The sequence below is a fragment of the Rhea pennata genome, chromosome 3 (genome assembly GCF_028389875.1).
Source record: "Rhea pennata isolate bPtePen1 chromosome 3, bPtePen1.pri, whole genome shotgun sequence".
Lineage (NCBI taxonomy): Eukaryota > Metazoa > Chordata > Aves > Rheiformes > Rheidae > Rhea > Rhea pennata.
In genome coordinates, this window is record NC_084665.1 from 38,114,575 (window position 1) to 38,136,535 (window position 21,961).

At 35.9% G+C, this 21,961-nt stretch overlaps 1 protein-coding gene across 5 annotated transcripts in view; it reads left to right on the top strand.

Annotated features, from left to right (window-relative positions):
* The window catches only part of STRN (striatin), a 69,653-nt gene that overhangs the window by 33,420 nt on the left and 14,272 nt on the right, over positions 1-21,961 (top strand). For 3 of the 5 annotated variants that reach the window (XM_062572081.1, XM_062572085.1, XM_062572083.1), the window contains exons 6-14: positions 2,467-2,602; positions 4,726-4,861; positions 8,732-8,842; positions 11,108-11,194; positions 11,759-11,902; positions 14,728-14,864; positions 19,486-19,661; positions 20,723-20,770; positions 21,390-21,511. In XM_062572081.1, coding sequence (XP_062428065.1) covers positions 2,467-2,602; positions 4,726-4,861; positions 8,732-8,842; positions 11,108-11,194; positions 11,759-11,902; positions 14,728-14,864; positions 19,486-19,661; positions 20,723-20,770; positions 21,390-21,511 — 1,097 coding nt within the window. The remainder of the gene's footprint in view (positions 1-2,466; positions 2,603-4,725; positions 4,862-8,731; positions 8,843-11,107; positions 11,195-11,758; positions 11,903-14,727; positions 14,865-19,485; positions 19,662-20,722; positions 20,771-21,389; positions 21,512-21,961) is intronic. The other 2 variants (XM_062572082.1, XM_062572084.1) reach the window with 2 other exon arrangements.

Genomic DNA, 21,961 nt, shown 5'->3' on the forward strand with positions numbered 1-21,961 from the left:
ATGCCTTTTGTGGTACTGTGCTGACTTTGTGCATTTTAGTTCTGTGCAGGAGTTTTGAAATACATGATTAGCTACTATGTTTCCCAGTACATAAAATACCTTCCCCCCCATATTAAAGAAGATGTACAAAATTCAGTATATATCCTGTGCACTGAAGTATGTAATAATTAATATGATAGTTGAATTCAGACTAGTTACTTAAACAAGATACAAACTTTTCTTTGTGGTAGTCACTTTGAACTTCAGTGTGACAGCCTGCTGTAAAATCAAATGAGTGTATAAGTAATCTGGATATGAATTATTGCAAATACTTGGTACTGTAGAAGGATATTTGGTTCTTAACAACAAGTTCTATAAACTAAAACTTTTTTCTACATTTAGTATTGATTCATATATAGCTATTTATTGTATTGTGTCTCTGATAGTTGCCAAAGTGGATCGGCAACCAGGATATTCTTAAATGGCAGATTCCTAAATAACAACAGCAAAATACACATGAGAAAACAAATATAATTGTAGAAAGAAATCTAAGTCTGCTAAAAGTTGACCAGGACACACACAATCTGTTTAAAAATCAAGAAGTTAGTTAAGTGAAGCACACTGCAAGTTTTATTGGAAGCAGCAACAATCCTGTAGGATTTCTATGAAAATGTACATTATTGCAACAGATTCATGAGGTGTTACGATCTGCCAATGTAATGATTACTTAAGGAAAAAGAGAACAGTATTATGGCATTTTTTCAGGTTTGTCATAGAAACAGGAAGCATAAAATACTTCAAGGAGCAAGGCAAATTGAAAGTATGTTTGAGATTATTCTCATCTGAGGTAAGATACAGGAAAGTGAAAGGAAGAATCTCAGTAAAACCAGTGACCATGAAAAGATACAGTACATCATGTTGTGTTATGTTGATGGCACAGAACTGCTGTGTATCTGTAATTTCAAATGGAAAATTAAATCCTCCTAGGAATTTTTTCCCATGAATAGATGAATGCAGAAAGGCTAGGAGGACAGCTTGTCTGAAAAAGATACAGACATACCAGAGCTATGAAGAAGCTGCTCCTGCTACATGTTGTCATGTATATATGGAGCTAACTGAGCAGAGACTTTGTAAAGAAGGGAGTGTTATGGATATCACACCTGATTGTGCACCGCAGCTTTTGCCCTTGAGTCTTTCCTGTAATAAGCCTTTGAAAAATATTACGAAGGAACGCTGCAATCAGTGGGCAAGGGACAGATAATCAGGTATTTACACTGTAGGGAGTTAAAAAGGCCGTCTGTTACTGTGTGCTCTTGGCAGCTGAGCAAACCTTTCTGGAGTGGGTCATAGCTGAAGGGAAATGGAGCAGTAGAAAGGCACTTGGTAATTACCAAATAAGGATGACTGTGCAAAACAAGTTAGAACTACAGTTCTGAAAAGAGAGAGACTTCTGTGGTTTCAGTGGTTGTGAAAATCAAGATGACGTGCATTTAGTGATGAACTGTGAAAAACAGACTGCTGGTTAAAGGTAAGAAAACTGTAAAGTCTGTTCTCTCTCTCTCTCTCTCTCTCTCTCTCTCTTTTTTTTTTTAGCTGTTGTACATATAAAGAATATACAAGGTTTCCCTAAAGTCCTTAGTACAATAAAAGCTCAATTAAAGCTTTGAGGGATTGGTGAAGAGGTGTGTCTTACAGAAAGCATAATACCTGTTGTTGATTGTAGGATTGCTTTAATTGTACATTCACCAGTGTTTTTTTTAATAATGGTTACAATCTTACTTCTTGGGTTCTTCCTCTTCAGTTGTTAATGAGACAACCCTTCTGGCTCCTGTCCTGGAGACACTGACTGAATTACTGCCAGTGCTGACAATCATAACTTTACCCAACCTCCCTTCCCTCACTGTATTTGTTTAATGTTAACATCTCCTTAAATGTTATTTAGTCACTTATGAAATATTTCCATTATATTGTTTTATAGAGGCAAATTTTACATGTCTCAGAAGTTAATGAGTGACAGGCGTAAAGTCCAATGTTTCCCAGCAGGATGGGGAATATCACAGGTAGCAGCAGCAAAACTTTGCTATACCCTGACACACAACGTGGGAGGCCAGCTAGTAACTGTAGCTGATGTCCTTGCTGCTGTAGCTTTCAGTGATGATGTATCAATATTGATACTGCTTTTGGACGAATATCAGATGGTTAGTGCTTTAAAATGCATCAAAATTTGAAGTGCCTATACTGGGAATTGCAGCTGGATTAAGATAAACTGTTGGTTGTAATAAGGTAATTTATAGATAATGTTGTCCATCCCCCTGCCACCCCCAAATCCGCAAACATTGTTACCTGTCATAATCCATTTTTACCTGTATGCTTATTTTAATCTCCTATGTTGTTGGACGTTATAAAACAGAACAGATTGGTAAATGCAAAAGTGACTTCATTCTGATTTCATTTTAACTCGTGGTGGTGGTGGTTGTTCTTGTTTAGGAAACCAGAACTGACTGACTCTGCCTCTCTGCTAGAGACCTTCAAATTTCTTGAAAATGCAGCTGCAGACTTCAGTGATGAAGAAGATGAAGAAGATATTGAAGGAAGAGAGAAAACAATCATTGATACCTCAACAGTGAGTGGAAAAAATAATTGAGAATGTTGCGAAGAACAGGAAAAGTGTGAGATTAATAAGATGCCTGTTTGTAAAGTATGTTACTGTGTTTGTACAGGTGCGCATCCTTAATGCATCTTTATGGTGATCTGTCCAAGCATGTGTGCATAAGAACAGATTTACATGCATTTCTGAGTTTGTGCATACAAATTAAGCTCGTTTACCTATATTGCATTTTTAAGTTTGCAATGACAGATTAAAAAACATTTTTAATTGTCCTTCTGCTCTTCCATATTGCTTAGTATTTTTGATAGGCATCATATACAACTTTTAAGTTACCAGTTTTTTTATATTACCATATTTTTTTAATAATTATTAATTTATACAATTTTCAGCTTACTTCGGGGGTATTGTTTGTAATGCTTCATATCAAAATGTATTATTTCTTGAATATTTATATAAATATAACTGAATATTTAAGATGACTTGTAGAAATTTCTGCTTGCAGAGCCCAGAACTGAAATACCAGATTACGCTTTAGGTAGCTTGTGAAAGGAAGCATAACAAGAAAAATTCTAACATATAAATAATCAACTTTTTTATTTGTTCAGTCAAATGGCTAATACTCCCCCATGACATATGATTTGCAAAATAACGTGGTCATATAACCAGATAAAATTATTATTAGTTGCATACTCTCAGTATGTGATTTTATTCTCTTCTTTTCAAAATTATTATTTATTCAATGAGTTATGTATCTTAATTGAAGCTGGTATCTGAGTTATGATGAAAGATAAATGATGATCAATTTTAGAGTTTTTAAAGACGATCTTTTGTAAACTTGTTCCCACCATACATGGACTGTGAACGAATGTCTTAGACTTTCTGTAAAAGCATCTATATATTCAATATGCCAGACACAGCAATCAAGTTTAATTTTTAGTATTTTTTCAGGTCTTGAAATTGGGTCTCTGTATTTAGAGGAAACAGCCATTTCTCCTCATGAACTGTGGGATATTGTCCATATATTGAACTCTTGTGGGACTTACCAAGATTCCAAGTCAAAATGTGGTGGTGACTGTTACTTTTTTTTCTTTCCTAGAAGTGTAAAATTTTTACCACAGATTTCAGCGGCATCACTTCATGTGTTAGTTAAATAACCATAAGGCAGACAGTTCCTTTTGATCACTGGGGAAAAGCAAATTAAGTATGCTATTAGTCCTTCATTAAAATATTTATTTTTTAATCAACTACCAAGTTAGCTTTTGAATTAGTAAGGAATATGCAGTTTAAGCATGGAAGCAGCATATTTAAATAACAGTAATATCTGAGGAATTATTCAGAATGGAATGATTTTTGCCAAAACTGAGCAAATCAGCACTTGGCAACGTTGCTTTTCCCCTACCCCGCCACCCCCATGGTCTCGTGCCGTCTTGGTCTGTAAGTGGAATAATTTCAGAGTAAAAGAATTTAAAAGGCTGTTCTCAGAGAACTGGAGCCTATTTTGCTTTGCTCAAGTCATTCAGAAACGTTCTCTATACATTTTTTTATCTATTAAAAGAGAGTTTGTATTTTTTTTTTTGGATTAAATGATTAATGGTCTGTGTCAGTGTGGATATACCCTATTGAGATTGAGTGTTGGTGGTTCTTGATGGTAACATGATGAGAGGCAATGGGCACAAACTGAAAATTCTACAGGAATTCTAGTTGAACAGGAAATTCTAGCTGAGCAAAGGAAAGATACCACTATGAAGGTAGTTAAACACTGGAACAGGTTGCCCAGAAAGGCTCTGGCATCTCCATCCTTGGAGATAATCAAAGCCTGACTAGCACTGTCTTGCGCAACCTGGCTTTAGGAGAGCCTGCTTGAGCAGTGGGGTTGCACCAGATGCTCTCCAGAGCTACCTGCCAACCTAAGTTATTCTATGATTCTGTTACAGGAGAAAAATCTACGGATCATTTCATTTTGACTTTAAATTTGAACAAAATCTGTATGCATATTCTAGATTTGCTTATTAATATATGCTTTTCTGCTTCCTCAACTTTGTGTTAGAATTTTGTGCAAGAGAGGAGATAACACTGCTAGGTACAAAGATGTGCTTTTAGTTTCATTGAACTTTTTCCCTCTCTTGCTGACCTTTCAGATTGTGAGGAAGAGAGTACTGTCTGACAGCAGCGAAGACAGAGATACGGAAGAAGCTTTGAAAGAGTTTGACTTTTTGGTTACCTCAGATGAAGGTGATGGAGAATCAAGAAGTTCAGGAGATGGAACAGACTGGGGTAAGGCAGTGTAATGGATTGTTCCAGGAGGGAAAAAAAAATGTGCTAAGCACAGAGTTGACTGATTGTGATCTTTGTCAAAATGGCAGCACCTTTTGAGTATCTCTACAGCAAATCCTTCATTGGCAGACTGAAATCCTCTTGGTGTAACATCCTAGTTTTCCTGTATACTATTTTTATGCCAAAATTGTGAGGTTTATGCTTCTAGTCATCTTGCCTTTTTTGCCTCTTATTCTAAAGAGGCAGATAGAATTGAATTTATTGAGTAGAATTTCAGTGTGTTTTTCAATGATCAGTGCTAATGAAGGACTCTAAAGCTATGTTTTGTAATTACGAGCATGAAAGATAATTTGTCCTTCTGCTTCCTCCCACTTTGATACAGAGAGTAATATGAGTCATAAAGACTGAATTAGTTGTACTCTATTCATATGTTAGCAGTTTTGGCAATATGATCTATTGGGTTACTTGGATTTTCTTTTGTAAGATAGCAAATGTATATATTTTTAAGCCCTCTAGTCAAAAAGAGAGAACAGTTTGGGAAATTTCTGTGTCCTTAATATCCTGCATTCCAGGTTGCCAGGATCCACTTTACCTTGGCATAACTTTTCTTCATAAGCCCCCTGTATAGGGAAGGGAAGAAGGAAGAAAACTGTGATTAAATCTTTTGGTGGGAAGTTGCTTCTTCCTTAAGCTTCTCTGGAAAGTGTTACATGTAAGGGGGCCCAGATGGGGCTGTGGAAGATGAATGGGGGATTGTCAGGGTAGCTGTGGCTCTCAGGTGGATTAACAGCTCTGAGATTCTGTATTTCACTGAAATTACCAGCTCATGGTTGGACTCCAATTATTGCTCAGAGTGGTGTAGCCTCTCTATTTGGGAGGATAACATTTCAATATCTTTAGGAGTCAGTAGTCTGTTCCCCAAATACATTTAAGGATGTTATTCTTCAGTAAAAAACTGGTTTACTGGAATCTGGTTCTAGAATCTAGTTTACTGAAACTAAGTTTTTCTAGTATTTCTTCTCTTAAAATTTTATCAACTTACTCTTGGTAAGTGCAGCTGTTGCTTGTATTACTGAAATGTTAGTATGTCAACAGGAGCTTTTTTGTTCTTACATAAATTCACACATCTAATCTGTTTTTACTTTCATTGATGACAGCTGAGTACAGATCAGCAAAAATCTAACATTGAAAAGGTACTGTCATGGAAATTAATAGTTTTGTTTCAAGAAATGTTAAGACCTCTTTCTGAGTTATAACAATTTATGTTTTTAAATTACTTCTATTTTACAACCTATGTCTTTAATGGTAGTGGTCTATGAAAATAACCTTCTCCAAGGAACTGCTGTTATGAATCACTTGCATCAATTTCATTTAAAAGAAACTCTTACATGTAGCATAGGAGAGAGCAATATTAGTTATTGAAGATAAAAACAAACAGAGGAAGTCTTTGCTTCATTTTTGATTCTAAGGAATATTGATTGATCATAGTAATCTGTGGCACTCATTTAACTCTAAAGAGCCTTCAAAGTGTCCAGTTGATTTTTAACCATAAAGCCTTTTTACAGGAGTTCAGGAGCCACTTTGTGAAATTGAATAGAACCTGTGGGATATGCAGAAAGTATCCTGGGATATTCTACAGAAAATGAAGTTCTGGAGTAGTTTCCTGACAACAGTGCTACCTATTATAAATCCATCCGAATTTTTTGTTGAAGAAAGCAAAAAATTTTATCTAGCTGAGGAGGAAAAACATGATCAAAACTTCTAACCTGGTCACTGAAGCAATTGTTTTTTCCTCACAAACATTACCCTTTTGAATTCCTTGTCACACAGTTTTTGATCATTAGTGGTACTTAATTAGACATAGATTAAGAGGACATGACTTAGTCCACAGACTTTTCAGGAGTTTCTCTTCAGTTTATTAATACGTCTCTAAAAATGCTTGAAGACTTTGAGTCTTGAATTAATTTGTCATTCCTGAGTATAGGATCATAAACTATCACTGCAAGGTTCAAAGGGATCTTTATTCAGTCCAGTTTCCTGCACAAGCAGGTCCATTTACAGCAGGTGCTCTGGGCTTTGTTCGAGTTTTGAATAGCTCCAAGAATGGAGAACCCGCAAACTCTTGGGGCCCTCTTCCAGTGCAACTTGTGTGTTGCCTTCTATATTTCTGTGGTGCATGTCTGAGCAGAATCTGGCTCTCCCTCCACCCCCCCCTCCTCCCCCCCCCCCAAATTGCAGCTACCAATTAGGTAGTTGCAGGCAGCAATGAGATCCCTTTTTTGCCATTGTATCTTAAGGCTGAACACAGTTCTCAGCTTCTCCTTGTACATCATCTGCTCCAGCCTTCTTAACCATCTTAGTGGCCTGCCACTGGACTTGCTACAGTAGGTCAATACTCTCTGTTACACATATAAGGCTCCCCTATATAAGAAATGTTATACTGGATACAATACTGCAGATGCGGTCTTACAAGTGCTAAATAGAGAGGAATGATGACTCTGGTCACCCTGCTGGCTACACGCTTGTTAATACAGCTCAGCATGTGGCTGGTTGCCTTTACTGCAAGGGCACGCTGCTGACTCCTGTTCAGTTTGTTGTTGGATAGGACCGTTAATTATTTTTCTGCAAAGCTGCTGTCTGACCAGTCAGCCCCCAGAATAACCCATCTCTGTTTTTATATCTGCAATCCAAATGTGATGATTCTGTCAGTTTATGACTGGTAGTGGTGTGCTTCCTCTGCAGAATTTTTAATATCCTTACTGCATATTATTCTGAAGATAAGTTTATTATTGTTTATATTTTAGAACAGCTGGAATAGTTTAATGTGCAAAACAAACTTTATCTAAAGCATGAAGAATTAATATCTAAATAGTAAGTATAAGGTTGAGATCTTAAACAGGAAAATAAAGCAAAAAGATAATGCATTTTAAAAAATGCATAGCTGTAATGGTCATGAAAATAAATATATGCAAAAAAAGTATTATCTCCCACTTTTCAGATGTAAATTATTTTTCTAAGCTACAGTCTGAGACTGCAGAACAGTCTTTCCATATACAGAGAAAAAGCATTGGAAGTTTGAATTTCAGTAGCACCCTTTGTTCAAAAAATCACTGAATACCATACTCTTGGAAGAAAACTTCTTGTTTGTATCATGCTGTAGGGGAAGCAAATTGAGAGAGAGATTTTAAAAAAAAAATCTTTTATTTTTTAATCTAGATCTTCTGTCCATGTCATTAGGCACGTTGTTGAGTTTGTGTATTTTTTCAAAGACTAATAACTCAGACTTTTCCCCCTTTTGTGAAATTTCGTGGCTGTAATACTTTAAGATTTTATTCAAAGTTTGGTGAAATGTGTACTATTTTCAGAAATTATTAAATATACTGCTGCTTTGTAAAATGACGCACAAAGCGTCATTTTGCAAGGCTGTAGTACGTTTGTAAAATGTAGCACAAAGACAATGAAATTAAAATTTCAAATGTAGTAACACAGCATCCATATTGTAAAGTTATGTTGACCGGTAACATAACTGCTGCCTGTAGATGTAATTCATTTTCTGAAGGAAAGAATATGCTGAAAAATATTTCCTGATTTATTGTAAAATAAATGTTGCTTAAATTTATGAACTGATATGTATTTGGCTATAGAGACTAGATGTAAGAAATTTCATCTGAAAATTTCTTTCTAAGAAAATTCAAAGCAAATGAAAGTGGAATACAAGTAGCAGTTTTACAGCTTTCACAAGCTTCGTGCTATTTCTATCTGCTTAAAATAAAAGACAAATGCCATTGACAGCAGCTGTTACCTCCTTCAGTGGAGATCACATGGTGACATTATTGAAAAAGGATGTTTCATTTGTTTCACTTTGTTTAGAAAAGGAAGACCAGTGTCTCATGCCTGAAGCCTGGAATGTGGACCAGGGAGTAATAACCAAACTCAAGGAACAATACAAAAAGGAGCGCAAGGGGAAAAAGGGGGTGAAGAGTAAGTGGAAAACATTGCACCTTAAAATCATAAATCCCACGTCTTTCACACCCTTAATTCTATCTCTCTTTCAATGTTTTCCTAAAATTACTTACTCTTTTACTTTGCTGCTCCTGACTGCTTTCCTGTTCACCAGTTTTCAGGGGTTGAAATTAATGATAGTCAATCAAGTTACCTGATAAATAGTGGATAAGATACAACTTCCTCTAACCAGATATTGGATTAATTCAAAATGATTGCTTTGAACATGGATTGTGCTTCTATTATGTAAAATGCATTGGTTCAATACATCTATTTCACATTTTAATTTAGAGAATTTCAGAACTCTATCTTAGAAAAATGCCAGTTTCACAGGAGGCAGTTTGAAATCTGGTGTGTAAATAAAAGAACAACTCAAACTGTCTTGAGTATCGTTTAGATGACAGAGGGAGAAAACAGGTTAATTTCTACCCCTGTTTATACTTAACATTCACAACATGGAAGTCATGCTGTCATCATAATTCCTTATGCAGGGCTCGAAATAGGAAGCAACTCTGATCATCAGTTTATTTGCAAATCACAGGATTTATTTATCAACTTTTTTGTGTGGGACTAATCTTTAAAAATGCTGGGTATTTTATCCAAACAAGCAGCTGTGATCAGTATCTGAAATACAGTTTCTAGCCCTGTATTACAGTTTTTGTTTCTTGAAACACAAATCCATTTTATAAGAACAATGTTTTTGATTAAGTAAGCCTTAAAACCTTCTTGAACTCAGTGTTTAAAATGAAACACTGTATTCACAACTATATTTCAAACATTTAGCCATGCTGAGAATTCATGTGTGAATGATGTAATTTAAAAATACTGCACATAGCTCAGTAAGAAATTTGAGGGATATTTCTCCCTTTTTGGGAAGATGCTTATTAACATGAAGGAGATTCTCACTTAAAAAGAGACATGCAGACCAATGCTAAGATGTCAGCTTCTCACATTGTTTGAGGCTGACTTACTTTGTTACTCTTTATATTTAATTGATGCTAAATATGATAACTTACTGCTCAGCAGTTGAAATTAAGTTGCTGAAATTACACTATCAATTATACAAACTAAACCTCCATTTTTTAAAAAGTAAATCATCACATATCTTAATTAAATTCATCAAGTGATAACAGTAATATCTTTGTCGTGTTTGGAATCCTTTAAATTACTTGAAGATGTTGCAAGTCTGGCAAGAAGTTGAGCTGGTCGACAAGAGTGTTAATGTTTCACAAAATCAATTCAAAATCTTTTTATAGTTAAGATAGAAGGCATACCATTATATGACTTCAATGCAGATTACTTTTATAACTTCTTGTCTGTGATTTTTAAAGTATGCGGATATGCTATGTTGTGCCAGGGTGAATAGATGTAGAGTTAACTTAGTAGAAATACTTTAATCAAGTTATTGAAATGATTCTCTTGAAGAGCTATTGAGTACACTTTGTCTTTGATAATGAAGTTGATATTTAATTGTTAATATAGACCTAGGTATTATTGGAACTTTTATCAAATATTTATGAGGAAAATACCTGATGTAAGGCAACATTGGACATCCACTGTTCTTTCATGAAGATAAATAACTGCTCAGCACACTTACAGTACATTTTTGGATGGAGGTTTGATCTTGGGACATCAAATGGTTTACCACAGTATGGAAATTAAGCATCTTTCCATGGACAAACCATCGTTGGAAGGGCATCAGTGCAGAAAAATCAGGATGAATCACAACCTAAAATCACCTATTCGTGATATTGCACATAGTGAAGAAGAGTGTGAGGAAGTCTGGGGAAAAAGAAGGGACTAAATATTGTGACATTAAATTGTACAAAGTATGTTTTTATAATTTTTTAGTATGATCATAAATGGTATTTAGACAGTGAACTGCTTCTAAGTAAAATACTGTGTTTTATATAAAGCAGATATTGTAGTAAAACAATCTTGCAAAATCTTACTGTTTTCCTGAATCAAGTAATATTTTCTGACAGACAAGTTAAATTTAGTTGATTAATCATCATTATGGTTAGGGTGAGCAAAGCAGAGTTTGCAGCTGCATTAGTAAACTTACGATTTTGCAAGGCTGTAGTAAACACTCCTGTGAAGTAGTTTAATAAGAGCATACATATGTTAGAGTACACTTCTGTCTTAGAGCTGCTTAAAAATAGCTGTATTATTTACTGGTCTAGGAAAAAAACATAATGGACTATGGGTAAGACATTTTCCCATTCTTAATTAAACTTACAACAGGAAAAACTACCGAAGATATGTTTCAGCCTCAATCCTATATAAAACAGTCAAAACAGGGATGTGGGAAAATGATGGAGCAAAGTACAGGTAAGTGTCAAGGGCATGGGTCTTCACCATACGTAGCTTCAGGAAATAGGCCAGTGAACCCAGTTGCATTTATAGTATGATATAACTGCCATAATTTTTTTAGATTATGTAGTTCCACAGTACTACACTACTGCACAAATAAATTTATCATATTGTCATAAGAATATACTTCACAAAGTATCTGATACACAAATTTTGAAATATTCACAAATGTTTGTGCTTGCTTTGGAAGAGTAAATATTTTAATAATCATTTTGGTGCTGTGACTCAATTCGAGGCATTTCAGGCAGCTTTTCATGCAAATAGTGGAATGAGATTATAAATGTGGGGAAAATTGTACATTCACAATTCTCAGTTGCTTCCATCACTTTCTTTTCAAGAAACTCATTTCATGCTGGATGATTAGTTACTGCCTAAAGTAGGAGCTCATTAGTTTTTCTGTGGTGATACTATAATACAAGGTAGGATCCATAGTTGCATGTGCTGCTGTAGCATATTTGTTGTGATAAGTAGCATTGTTATGAATTATGCATAAACCATTTTACTTTTTGTTTTTCTGGTTAGGGCCCAACAGGTCAAAGCTGCAAGATATGCTTGCAAACTTGAGAGATGTTGATGATCTGCCTTCATTACAGCCATCTGTTGCACCTTCTTCCAGGCCAAGTAGCTCAAGGCTCATTGAACATGAGATAAACAGGACAGATGAAGGCAAGTATTTAAAATGTATATACACCCTTTTAAAGTGTAGATGTTTGTAGCTACAGCTGCTTAAAGATTATCCTCTGTCTAAGACTTCTATGGTACTTTACAAATACTTATTCAGTGTTACCTGTTCTATCTAAGTGGGATAAATGGCATTCCCGTAACTCCCTTCCAGTCATTACTGGGAAAGTAAAGATGCCTAGGTAAAGCTTTGACTGAATGTCTTTGAACACAGAGGAGAAGGACCTACTTACTACTTGGTGGCTCTGTAATACGGAGATCTGAAGTTATTTGCCGTGTTCATATTCAGGTCTGCCAGAGTCGGGTGTAGAGCATAATTTCTCAAGACATTAGAGCATCTGTTTTCCTTTCCATGCCCATAATACAATTTATGTTTACATACATTTATATGTGTGTGTGTATGTGTATATAGGAATAGGGGTGTGTGTGTGTATATATATATTATAGTATGTTAAAGTAGAAAGATAAAGAAGCTTTTCAAGTAAACATGCAGGCGGGTGGGCATAGCTTGTAAATGCACATGGAGACTTTATCAAGGATCTTTCAGAAGAATATATACAATTTACTGATACATTAATTCCCATAATCTGTTCCAAAAATTCTCATAGTAGCTAAGTCCAGCTATGGAAAGCTATCCATCTTTACAGTATTTTGTCTCAAATGTGGCATGTGATCCCTTACCTTCATCCATATTACCTCTGTAAGTTGTTAATTCATGTATCTGATTCAACATTTGAATTGTCTTAATATGCAGCAAAATAAAATAAATATATTAGGATATATTAATTTGTAAAAGACCATATCCTGCATTCTTTATTTAAATAGTAAATATATCATTAGAAGAATGAACAAATACAGTGGTGACTTAGCAGTCTTTCAGTGAGTGTGAAAAAGTAGGGTGGCCAAATTATAATTAAGATGTACAAAAAAAACCCTGGCATGTGGCATAGTTACTAAAGATCTCGGTTGTTCTACTTCCTACATGCTTGGTGATTTTTTTTTTTTTTTTTTTTTTTTTTATATGAAAGGGTGGAGTAACTTAGCAACACTTTGGAAAGTGAAGGAATTTTTGTGTTGGATGTTTGCTTTCCAACTTTTCTTACATGTGCTAGGAACCATAAGAGCAGAACTTTATTTTCATGTCTTTTCATGTATGTGTTTTTAATTCAGAGACTCAGGTGGAATTGCAGAAAAACAAAAGAGGACAGTTAATTTTTATTAGTCCGAGTTCAGTATTACAAGCTGTTAGTTGCGTAATCCTTTATAAATCTGAGACCCTCTGATATTTTTGGCATCCGAATCTTGTTATCCTAGTAGCATTTCAAATTTGGCGTTAAATTCATCAGAATACATGAATTCTCTGGTAGCGCTAACAACAGTCCTATGTATGTTGTGTTGAATGGAGTCTTACAGCACAAATGCAAGAGAGAGAACAGTGGTTTGTACTCATCAGAGTGTGAAGAGATGTTTGCAATTAATAACTTGAGAACTAATTAAACAGCAGAGCATTGAGGGGTGTCATGAAAACCTTTTACTTGTTTGTGAAAGATAACAGAAAGCAAACAGGGCATTTTAGAGAGGTGTGTTCGTGGAATGGAAAGACCATGAAGATTATCTTACTATATGCTGGATGGACTAGAGAGAAAGTGAGCAACAACTGAATCCAAAGCACTGAGACAAAGGAGGAAGAAGCTTGAATAGATCAGGCTATTCCTTGTAAGCCATAGTTTGTTGTGTTTAAACTTAGTGATTATGCCATTAAACTAAATAACATTTTGAGGATGAGCTGATGTTCCCTTTCCTCTCTCCCTGGCAGCAACGGTATTTACAAAGGCTTGTGTTTGCAGTGCAACTAAAAGGAAAAGATAGATTGTGATTTGTTGAAAGACTCTTGTAACTTGAGATACAAAGCACATAAAACTGAGTAGGGTCTGCCATGCCCAGAGATTACATTTTTGTATGTTCAGCTCATCTTTTGTGATATATGACTGTAGTCTTGGAGAGCTGTAGTAGAAAGCTGGTAATGGCACAGCTCTTTCCAGTTATATCGCATAAAGCTTTGCATCAAATGGTACAAGTATATGAACTATACTCCCCTTAGTCTTCTGTGCTTCCATCTCCAGTGAATCTACCATCAAGCACACTTACATTAGTGACTAGTGCTCCTATAGACATGCTGTATAGTGACTGTGAACTAGTAAGTTTGGATACTGCTAGTAAAAATCTGGAATTCAGTGCTGACTAACCTATTGGGTAGTTAAACTGATTTTGCAAGCAGCAAGGAATTCTCTGCTTTCAGTCATATTGCTAGCTTGGAGTGCATGTAAACAAATCTTAATGTAGATATATTTTTGGATTCATATATGTGCAGCATTAAGAAAAAAGCCCCCCCCCTTTTTTTTTAAGAATGTACTCTGTATCTATCTGTTGCTCCCACTAGCTATTCTTTTATACATTTTTTGCTGCTTCTTCAGTCTTGTGTGTTTTACAGGGGAGTTGGGGAACAGCCTGAGTTTGTGTTATTTTTGCATTATACATGTGTGAGTGATTACATACTCTTCCCTCCTGTGGCTAATTGTGCTTATTGTCCTGAGTCATGCAAGTGCAAATATTATGTTCAGAGGGCACCATTGATTAGGAAGCGGGGTGCTTACCTTTAGAATGTCTGGGTTTTTTTCTGCATCCTTTTATATCTTCTTGTCCCCAGCTACTTGAGAGATTTTGTCTTTTGAAAGTAGATTATATGCTTTTGTTAATAAACATTTTATAAACCTATGGTTTTCTGTATGTTTTTGTTTCTTTTCTTGCAGTGGAAGCTTTAACATTCCCTCCTTCTTCAGGAAAGTCTTTCATTATGGGAGCAGATGAAGCCCTTGAAAATGAGCTGGGTCTTGGAGAGCTTGCAGGCCTTACAGTAGCCAATGAGGCAGATTCACTAACTTACGATGTAAGTGGTTATTAATAGTAACTCAAGGTCCTGCTGTCTCTACATGTTGAAGGCAGATGGCAGTTGCATCCATGTAGACTCAGCAGAAAAATTTCTTGTGTTTAAAATTATATCAGCAAAGGATATCACAAGTTTTTTTTTTTTTTTTTTTTGGAAATATCTGTTTTCTCCCTATGCAGCAGGCAGCAGCCTTCAAGCTGTCTTCAAGCCTTTCTCCTGCGGTCCTTTTGTGTGCTGTTTCATTCAAATAGTTGAAAGCTGAAAGTAACTGTAATTGGCGATAGTGATACAGGGGCACTGCACCCAATCATGGAGTTGGGTTACATGCAACATCAGGAATAGCATGACCAGCAGATAGATGTATTCTCTGCTTGTGGCTGGTGAGGCCATACTTGTATCCAGTTTTGGGCCCTTCCACTTCAAGAGGAGAAGTTTTGTGGAGAACAGGAGAAGTTGAGGGAACTTGACCTCTTCACTCTGATGAAGAGGCCAAGAGGTACTGCAATAGCAGTCTGTAAGCATTGGCAAAGTGCTTATACAAAGATGACGGAGCCAAACTTCTTCATAGCATCAGCTGATACAGCAAGGGGCAACAGTCACAAATTGTGGCTTGAGAGGCCAAGCTAGGTTGGACATTATGAAAAAGATACTATATAGGAGAGTGGTGTAGCACTGAAGCAAGTTGCCCAGAGAGCTTGTGGAATTTCTGTCCTTGAAGGTATTTGAGTCTTGACTGGGGAAAACTATGGCTGACTTCATCTGGTGTTGGTGATAGTCTAGTGGAGACTTTCAAGTGGGAGACTGAGCCAGAGGTCTTTAGGTAGGAGGCCTTTGTAGCTAGCACTTCTATGGTTGTGTGGGTAGCACAGCACTCCTAAGTTAATTTATATGGCTGCCTTCTATTTTGCTTTTTGTGGAAAGTGTTTCTTAAAATTGCTTATTTGCAGCAATATGCAGCCATATGCAGTTTCTGTCTATTTTTGATTTCTTGCAAAAAGATACTCTGGATATTACTTTAATCACTTATTCTTTTGTGATTTGACAACTTCAGGTGAGTCTTGCCATTGCATTGTCAAGCTCAGTCAAAGTTGAGGCAATTCAGAAATGACTGAGTACTGTGTATTGGAGAGGAATGTTGTCCTTCAGCAAACCTGACTGTTTCTAAGCAGTGACTGTCTGGGATTTTACTGTCACAAATCAGATCCAAGACTTAAAATAACATGCAGGTCCTTACTCAGAAGCTTCACTGTAGTATGTACTTGTAGAGGCATATATTACACAGCTGATAACATTTACACGTAGTCTATGAATGACATTGCAGAGGCATGTGTGTGACTTTTTGTGAGTCATTAGGATTGCAATGAAATTGAACATCCCTGATTTTAAATTCAGTAGCTTAGTTTTATCTCCTAATTTGTGCTCAGCGTGAATTTTTATGTTAATCTTGCCCAACCCTGTCTCCAAAAAGATGATGTACAAGTTCCACTTCTTTTCCAGTTACACATGAAATCTCTGATAAATTTTTAAATTTAGAGATGATGACAAACCTAATCCATCTGTATGAAATCTTTCTGCTTTCATTGATCAGCTTCATTGTTTAGATGAGTCTAGTGTCGTTTGTCCCTGCCTTCACATCTTGAAGGAACAGCTTTCATTTATGAAATGTAGCACTTCTTTGCGGCCCCTGCCCCCCCCCCATCTCTTCCTCTGTGGATGGGGAGTATTAACTTCTGTTTGTTCACTGATTTAATGGCTTTATTAAGCCAGTCACTGTGATCAGGAATTCTTAGTCATTCTCACCTCACTCCTCATCTTTTCTACTCTTGACAATTTTAAAAATTCTTATTTGAGAAACTCCTCTCATTGCTGTTATCTTTATGGAAGCAGAATAAAAAATCATTTTTTCCAGTTCAAATTCCACTGGAAGTGTAGCTTAGAAGTAATACAATCTGTACTCTGGAGTACTTGGTACCTTTTTTTCAGATGTCAAATGTGAATGAGGTATTTAGGAGGATTTCTTTTAAGTGTTGATTTTCTTGAGATTGACATTGAAAATTTTTCATGTGACTCAATCTTTAATTATGTGCCCTTAAAAGTTGCAGACACTTTCTTATTTTGAGGCTTTTTCTTCCCACTTAAGTTTTTATATGAGTTACTTTCTTCCACAAAATAGGAATATTAGCCTACTTCATTTCGCAGTTCATATATTTAAAATGTTGCTTGGGCTGTCTTTAATTTAAAGAACGGTTTCAATTAACGTAGATTATTAATTTATTACTTAAAAGAGAATTTTTGCCCTTTGTATGTCTGTTCTTAGAATATCCAGCAAAGTGAAATTTTTCAGCTTATTGGCCAATACAGTCTTAAATTTATCTGTTCTTTTTCCATGGTAACAACATTACACAGTTTTGTCTCAAGTGTGCAGTTCAGTTGGTTCTCTTTTCTGTTAAGTTTTCTGGTTAGATTAAGAACTTCATTAAAAATTATCATAGACTATGTTGTGAGTACAGTACATAAGTACCTAAATTACAAATTATTTTACAGTAATTAATAACTTGGAGTTTTAATATGGGGTTTGCGGTAGGCTCTTGCTTGTTTGCCTACAGCTTTGGTCAACAAAAGTATCTGTAATGTTACAGCGTATCATGGCATTTTCTGGATTTTTCAAAGTTGTTTATGTAATATAAAGTTAAATACTTGCAGAGAGCATTGCTGTTTCTGGCAAATACTAGTACTACCAGATCAGATGCCAGCTTTGGTGTGCAAACCCCTGCAAATACTGGTGTTTTTATTTATTTATTTATTTATTTATTCAAATCTCTGAACAGCTCACTGGTATTTTAGTAGACATAGAAAAAGGAATCTGGCTGCTTTGTTTTTGCCAACTTTTCATGGCCCTTAGGTGACTCTTGGATGAAAAGAAGTGATGATAGTGTGGGCTGGCCTGTGGGGCATCTGCCTTTGGTTCTAGCGCTGCTCCTGGTCTGTTGACTGGTACCTCTGGCTGTTTCCCAATCTTTATATCAGCCATCTGGGAAGTATTAAATCAACCATCTGGGAAGTATTTAGAAATAAATTTTTGAATCAATGAGAAGTAAATTGAGAAAAGTGTCTTGTCAGAATTGGTGTGTGCTGTTAGGATGTCTGAGAGAGCTGTGTGGGTCTGACAGACCGGGCGTAAGCGCTCTGCTTCTGGCATGGTCAGGTGGGGTTCTCTGTTACCTAAATCGGCATTAGATGCCTGTGTCGAGGCAACTGAATTCTGCTCCAGATATGTATGATTACTCTGTACACGTTGTACCCTTTTTGCTGAGACATTCTTGGTCAACATCCAGAAAATCTGACAGAGCTGCTAACTTTACAGTCCTGCCCCTTCCTTGCAGCAGCCCCAGCATTTGTGTGATCTGTCACTGAGCCAACAGAACTCTGCAGACTGACAACGAAACTGAACTCTAACCGAGCAGACAGCAGATAATTACTAAGAAGTACGATGAGACTGAGCCTGCTGGTTGTTACGCCTTTTTTCTTGTTGTTTGAACGTACAGAACTCTCTAAGGGAAGTGAGCAAGTAACAGAATTTAAGGGAAGTTAGTTCTGATTTTAAACCCTTTGTACCTTGCAAAAATAACCAAAATAAAGTATAGATTCCCAAAGTGGCTCAAAACAGCTGTCTCTTCTTTGCGGTTAATATTACTAAAGTATTTGAAGTTATCTAGCTTTCAATATAATAAAATCATCAATATTTGAATTAATTGTTTGTATTAATGGTTTTTAATAGACCATTTGCAATGGTTATGGCACAGTAAAACTAACCATGGTAGTGATGACTGAAGTCCTAAAAGCCTGTACAGCATTTTATGTCAGTATTTATTCAGAGGAACAATGCTGAAATAACAGTTAAGGGCTTTCTTTCAGATCTGTTAAACATGCTATAATTGCCAAATAATTGTGTCTGTATGTATGATAGTTTATTACATGCCAGTTATATTCCTCAGGTGTATCCAAGTCATTTTTGCTCTTTTTTCTTTTTTTTTCCTTTGTTTTTTTCTTCCTGATGAGGCTTGCTTGTATTGCATTATTGCAAAGCTTATACTGCCTCAGGAGAATGTGCTAGCCAGTATTCCTTTGTGCTCTGCTAGGTATTTTCCTTAGTTCTTAGGAGACTCCCATGTCAATGATATTTCAGATATTTATGAAACTCAACTTCATTGAGTCAGGCCTAGTATCAAAGCGTGAACCTATATGAATAGGTTGACCTTAAAATCCCAAACCAGGGGTTTACGTTGTCATCACTCAAAGTTAATTTTCAGCTTTTAAGTTATGGAGCTTACCAGCTCCATACCAGTTTACCAGCTTATGCAGTGTATTTCAGGTTTGTACAAAACACATTACTGTGGAGGTATACTTGCTATCTGTTTTTGTGGAATATCTTCATTTTCATATTCATTTTGAACTGTCTAATCAATGACAAATGGACCGTTGCTCAGGAACACGTTGTTATGAAAAAAGGATGAGGTGATCTGGTATCTGAAAAATACTAAAGCCAAATTCTGATTTTGTCCTCTCCTGATGCCTTCCACATTAATTACAGTTTTGGCTTTTTTTTTTTTTTTTTTAATAGATAGCAAACAATAAGGATGCATTGAGAAAGACTTGGAACCCCAAATTCACTTTAAGAAGTCACTTTGATGGAATAAGAGGTCTGGCTTTTCATCCAGTTGAACCAGTCTTAATAACAGCTTCAGAGGACCATACATTAAAAATGTGGAATTTACAAAAAACAGCCCCAGCAAAAAAGTAAGACTTCATTTTTCTTTGTTTCCTAAGAGCATTTTTAGTCATTATTTATAGAAATAACATCATAGATATGTTGTCTTCTAACATTCCTTACTGTTAATGGGAATTGTTCTTTGACTTTAAGAGTACACAAACTTGCTGTTAAAGAAGGGCAGAGACTTCTAAAGAGTGCCAGGAGAAAGCCATGCAAGTTCATGAGTGCTTTTTTGTTCTCAAAGAGAAAAAAAATCACTTTTATATTTTTCTTGTAGCTAACATGACATGTCAATTTACTAATGAAAATATTTGGACATGGCCTGTTTCATGTTAGTGTGTTTGCATGTGTGTAACACATAAGAGACAGTGTACAAAGCCCAACCACATGTCTGATGAAGTTTGAATTTGTGTGTGTATACGCACTTGCATGTGTGTAAACACAAATATGCATGCACAGACACACATACAAATTCTGACGTGGACTGACATATTATTAGGAGCCTTTTTACACTGTCTCCTTTGTGTTGCTCGAGACTTCCAGAAATGAGAGTAAATCCTCTGCGAGGCTAACGTAGTAAGAGAGTATATCATAAATTTTAGGAAGAAAGGACAAAACGAGGCCTTCCTGCAGTCCATAATAGGCAACCCCTGGCTGGTAAAGTTTAAATTAAGGGTTTTGAGACTTTGCTACAGCTTTGGTGTAAAAACAAGGGGTCAAAAGCTCCCTCCCTCTAGGAGGGACTGGGAGCACTTAATGATGTTTCCTCCGATACTGACGACACTCTGCTTCTTTGCTGCCTTTGATGTACCCGCTGGTTTGACTGGTGTGGGAGGATTCATGTACAGCTTACCACTACCTTGAAAGTCTTTAAACAGGAAAAAAAAAAGAAAAAAAATGTTGTAATTTGAAAGCCTACGAAGAATTACTAATAACATGAAAATCATGTTGGGAGAGGGAGATGTGGAGGACATTCAAAAGAGCTAGATTTTAAGAACGTAGCGATTTTGGCACATTTTCGTAAAATATTTCATAAAACATTGTATAAGGTCAAATACATACTAATGTCTTCCTGTGCTTCATTTAGGAGTGCTTCTCTTGATGTAGAGCCAATATATACATTCAGAGCTCATAAGTGAGTATTTGCTAAGAATGTTGTCTTGTCTTATTTTGAGAAAAGTAAGATTTTAAACGGACACTATTTTTTTTCAGTAGTTTCCAGCATGTCAGCTAGTGATTTCATGTGGTACTCTTACTTCCCACCTTACTTATTTTAAATATCTGCATATGCTCTGTTCCTTTCCACATAACTATTTACATCTGGATCTAGGTAAACCACCATTAAAAAAAATATGGTTCAAATGTGATCAGGTTTTCTTTCATCATTGCAGCTCTTGCCTTTTTGTTGAGTATATGCATCTATAGAATGAAGCTGTTTTCAGTGAATCAAAATCTACTGAATGGTTTTCATGAGCCTTAGATTTTCAAAAATGGAGAAAAGCTATTTAAACAGATTAACAAAGCTTACACTTTAAAAGTGTGACACTGTTCATGTTGTTCTGACTGTAATTACATCACTAAATATTGTGAAGGGTTTTTGTGGGAGGTGGTATAGCATGTGATCTGAAATGCCCATAATTTTTATTGCAGCAAGTGAATTGTTATTTAACAAAGTGTGAAGATTAAGTTACTGTTTTTCATTTAATTAGTGAAAATGTTAATAGTCAACCTGGTTTTTGTGGATTGTATTCCAGTGGACCAGTGCTTTGTGTGGTAATGAGCAGTAACGGTGAACAGTGTTACAGTGGAGGAACTGATGGCCTCATCCATGGCTGGAATACAACCAACCCAAACATCGACCCCTATGACTCTTACGGTATGTTGCTATCAGACATACCAATGAAATGATGCATCTAGAGATTTGTGTGGCTAAAAGAAGTATAATTTCTAGGAAATTCTTCTTTGAAAATTTAAAAGAGAAAATGGAATGTTGGCTTCAGTTACTAGAAGTAAATTTTTGTTTTAATACTGGTTGATGAGAAGATTGGCTTGGTGTTTTCATAAAAAGGACTTTGATTTTATCACAATTTTGAGAATCAGTTAGGTTGAAAAAGTACTGGACCTAAGCTTTGGCAAGTACAGCAAATGTCTGTTTTAATGTTCTTTTCTTTTACAAATTGCTGTGCATATGAGATAAAAAGAGATTGTATAGTCTGAGACCAAAGTTGTTAACATTGTCTGCAAATTGCCAGTTCAGAAGGTTTACCAAATATGAATGGGTGTCAGCCTTGTTTCTGTGTTTTAAAACATTCTGAACTTCTCATAG